Raw genomic sequence first — 3680 nt, forward strand, 5'->3', positions numbered from 1 at the left:
TGACAACCACATAACAATCATATAACAATTACATAGAAATCAGATAACAACCAAATAATAATCACATAAAAATCAGATAATAATCAATTTTTTTATGCAGAAGTTATTTGCCATATTTGCAAAAAAAAGTAAAACTTAGGAACACGCATCGAATTTATCTTTTATTAAAGTTGCAATTGCCCCATAATTATAATTAAATCTCTCTCTCTAAATATCTCTCTATATAAGTTACAACACTTGGGCGTTGGTTTTATGTTCTTTAATCTCTCTCTCTAACTCTCTCTCTCTTCACGGTGGTGGTTCGACTCGAGATCAGGAGGCGGCGGCGGCTGTTACATATGATCATAATCGGAGAAATGGTCCGGCGAGTTCGAGAGATAATATCGATGATTTTCTTTGCAGTATTTTCGAGTACCACCGGACTGACGCCGCCGTACTGGAGTCGAGGAGGCGGAGCGAGCTGCAGTCCCTGCCTGAGCTGGCGGCTGGCTGCGGAGGTGAACAATGTTGAGCCGTGGAGGACGGTGCCGGCGCATTGCTTCAGCTGCATCGGAGCTTACATTACCGGCGGGCAGTACCAGCACGATCTCCGATTTGTGGTGGAACAAATTCTGAGCTACGTGGATGGAATTCCGGTGGCCGGCGACGGATTTGATGCTTGGATTCTTGATGTGGATGATACTTGCATCTCCAATGTTGAATATTATAAAGTTAAGAGATATGGGTAAGCTTTTTCTACTCTTATTTTGGGCCAATGGAAAATTTTGGCCATTCATATGTTTTTTTTTTTAAAAAAAAAAAGAAATATTTTTTTTAAATTTTAATGTTAATCCGAACATAATTTAACTAGTTAAAATACGCTTTATTATTTACTAAAAAATTAAGATTTAAATTTATAACCAACTTATTTAAATGAGTTTGAAATTAAGAAGTGTTTCGATTTAAACAAGGATAACATTAGTCTTTTTCTTTTTATAAACTATAAATTAGTGGAGCTCGTGATTAATGAATTGAGTTTTATGATTTTGAGTTTAATTTCAAATTAGTTTTTTTTTTCACGGGTTGCAAAGTTTTTCTAATATAAAAATTCAAATTATGTGTTGGTGGTTGAAAAATTTTATTTTATTTTTTTTTCTCCAAGCATTTAAATTAGAAAAGTAACATAGAAAGGACAAAAATAATGAGGTTTTTTCATTAGATATTAAAATCAATATTTTTAAAGTTTAAAGACTAAAATGGATATTTTGAAAATCTAGAAGCTTAAGATAAGAGAAACTTGAAAGTTTAAGAATTAAAATGAGATTTTAGACTAATTTTAAATTTTTAACTATATTTTAGGCTTATTTTTAAGTTAATTTTTCGTTGTTTAATACAATAGTGACAATTTGGTCCATATAGTTTAACTTTTTTAATTTTCTTTTTTAAAAAAGAAAGTTCCATATAGTCTAAGCTTTTACTTTCGGTTTGATTTTATAGTTTTAATATTTTCAATTTAGTATTTATAGTTTAAGTTTAATTAAGTAAGTTGCATTTTTGTTCATATTATATAGTTAAATCTATTTTCAGTTTAGTCTCATAGTTTTAAAAGTTTCATTTAGTTCATGCCGTCTTAAATTTTAAATACCAATAAATAAATAAAACATGTCAAGTAGACAGTGGAAATTTGTAATTACAAGAATGGTTTGTAATTTTTTTTTTATCAAAGAAAGTAAATGAACATTACAATCACAAAAACAAAAGTGAAATTTGACCTAAACCATAAGTGAACATAATTAGTAATATAACTTCAATGTACAAAACTCACAAAATTATATTTTAAAAAATCTAAATCCAACAATGAAAATATTCAAACCTAATCATAAAATAAGTAACAAATTAACCTATGATATATATTAATTTTGTCATAGGGTCTAATTTAATGGCATTGAAAATTGAAAGTTATATTTGACTTTAAAAAATATTTAAATTACAAATTTGGTCATCAAAATTAGAAAGTTCGTATCCATCTTAAAAGTTCATGACCAAATAATGTTAGCATTAAAAATTATATCTTTAAAATTTAAGCCTATTTTGACAACCACTTTTTTTTTTTTTTCTTTTCTTCTTCTTCTTTTCTTTTTCCTAATTTGTTCTATTTTATTTTTATCAATTTATAGATTTTTAAAAAAAAGTGAGTATAGCTCAACTGACATAAAGTATATGTTAGCAACCGGTTTGTACTAAAAGACCTCTATGACTTATTTTTACCTTAAATTTATGTTATTATTTACAAATATAGAAAAATAAACCAAAATATTTATAAGATATAGCAAATTTTAGAACTATTAATGATAGACGCTGATAGTCTATAAGTATTTATAGACACTGATAGAAGATTGATAGACACTGCATCTATCATTGATAGTTATGAAATTTTGTTATATCTTCTAAATATTTTAAATATTTTCAAGAGTTTTACTATTTGAAATAATTTCTTTTTTTAAAAAGTAAAAAAACTGTAGGAAAGTAAAAGCAAAATAATTCAAATAAGAGGAGAAAAAATTATTGGAACAGGTGCGACCCATACGATCCGGTAGCATTTAGGTCATGGGCGATGGAAGGAGCATGTCCGGCAATCCAGTCGGTGGCGGAGCTCTTCACAAAGCTCATCGAAAGTGGCTTCAAAGTCTTCCTTATCACCGGCAGAGACGAAGAGACTTTCAGCCAAGTAACCGTCGAGAATCTCCACCGTGAGGGCTTCGTCGGCTATGAACGCCTAATCTTAAGGTATAATCAAAATCACAGTGTTCCTTCTCACACTACACAGCCATTCCATTCACCTACTGGAAATTTTCTTCTTAGGTCTGCGGCGGAAAGAGGGCGAAGCGCGGTGGAGTTCAAGACGGAGATGCGGCGGCGACTGGTAGAGCAAGGGTATCGGATTTGGGGCAATGTTGGAGATCAATGGAGCGATCTTCAAGGTAAATTTGTGGGAAATCGTACCTTTAAGCTGCCTAATCCTATGTATTTCGTTCCTTAAAATCTCAACTAAATTATGGATGGATATGTCGAAAGAAAATATCGACATTTATCCATTAAATTATTTATCGATGTAAATTTATAGAGATGTCGATAAAATATCTATATATCGTATGAATCAAAGCACTTATATGAACATTGTTTTAATTGATAAATAAATGTTATATACACTTTCAACCGGTTGTGCTATAAATTTAGTATCTATGTATAGTTTCGACATTGTTTTAAATTAGTTTTTATGGGTTTAGAATTTTCAATTTAATTCCAATGATTTTAGCTTCGTTTTAGTAAACTAACTATATGATTTAAAATGTTTCAATTTGATGTCTATGATTTCTGTCTGTTATTATATTAACTTTTTTTTTTTTTACCAGATATTAGTTTGATAATTTTTATTAGGTTAATTGTGGCATTAAGGTTTAGGATTGTGTTAAAAATGGAAGAAAATAAATTAGTTTTTGAAGTGGGGAAGATAATCTATAGATGATTTAGATGAGGTTTATAGACATCAAATTAAAATTAAGTTGAAGGCATAAGATCTAAGCTAAAAATGTAATAACAATTAAGACCAAATTGATTATTGTAACTACTCAAACTTTTCAAGGACTCAATTAGGGCTATTACCTAATTTATGCAAATTTAAAATCATAGCAAAACGATCA

The 3680-nt window shown here is 29.6% G+C and overlaps 1 protein-coding gene across 1 annotated transcript; it reads left to right on the forward strand.

The window, feature by feature from the left end:
• Positions 1-200: 200 nt before the first annotated feature.
• On the forward strand, positions 201-3195 carry LOC120074050 (HAD superfamily, subfamily IIIB acid phosphatase). The gene is made up of 3 exons (XM_039027028.2): positions 201-724; positions 2554-2766; positions 2842-3195. Exons 1-3 carry the CDS (start codon positions 339-341, stop codon positions 3017-3019), a joined length of 777 nt encoding a protein of 258 aa, XP_038882956.1. The 5' UTR covers positions 201-338; the 3' UTR covers positions 3020-3195.
• Positions 3196-3680: the final 485 nt, after the last annotated feature.

Source organism: Benincasa hispida, chromosome 3 (genome assembly GCF_027475165.1).
Source record: "Benincasa hispida cultivar pf3 chromosome 3, pf3_genome.v1.1, whole genome shotgun sequence".
Lineage (NCBI taxonomy): Eukaryota > Viridiplantae > Streptophyta > Magnoliopsida > Cucurbitales > Cucurbitaceae > Benincasa > Benincasa hispida.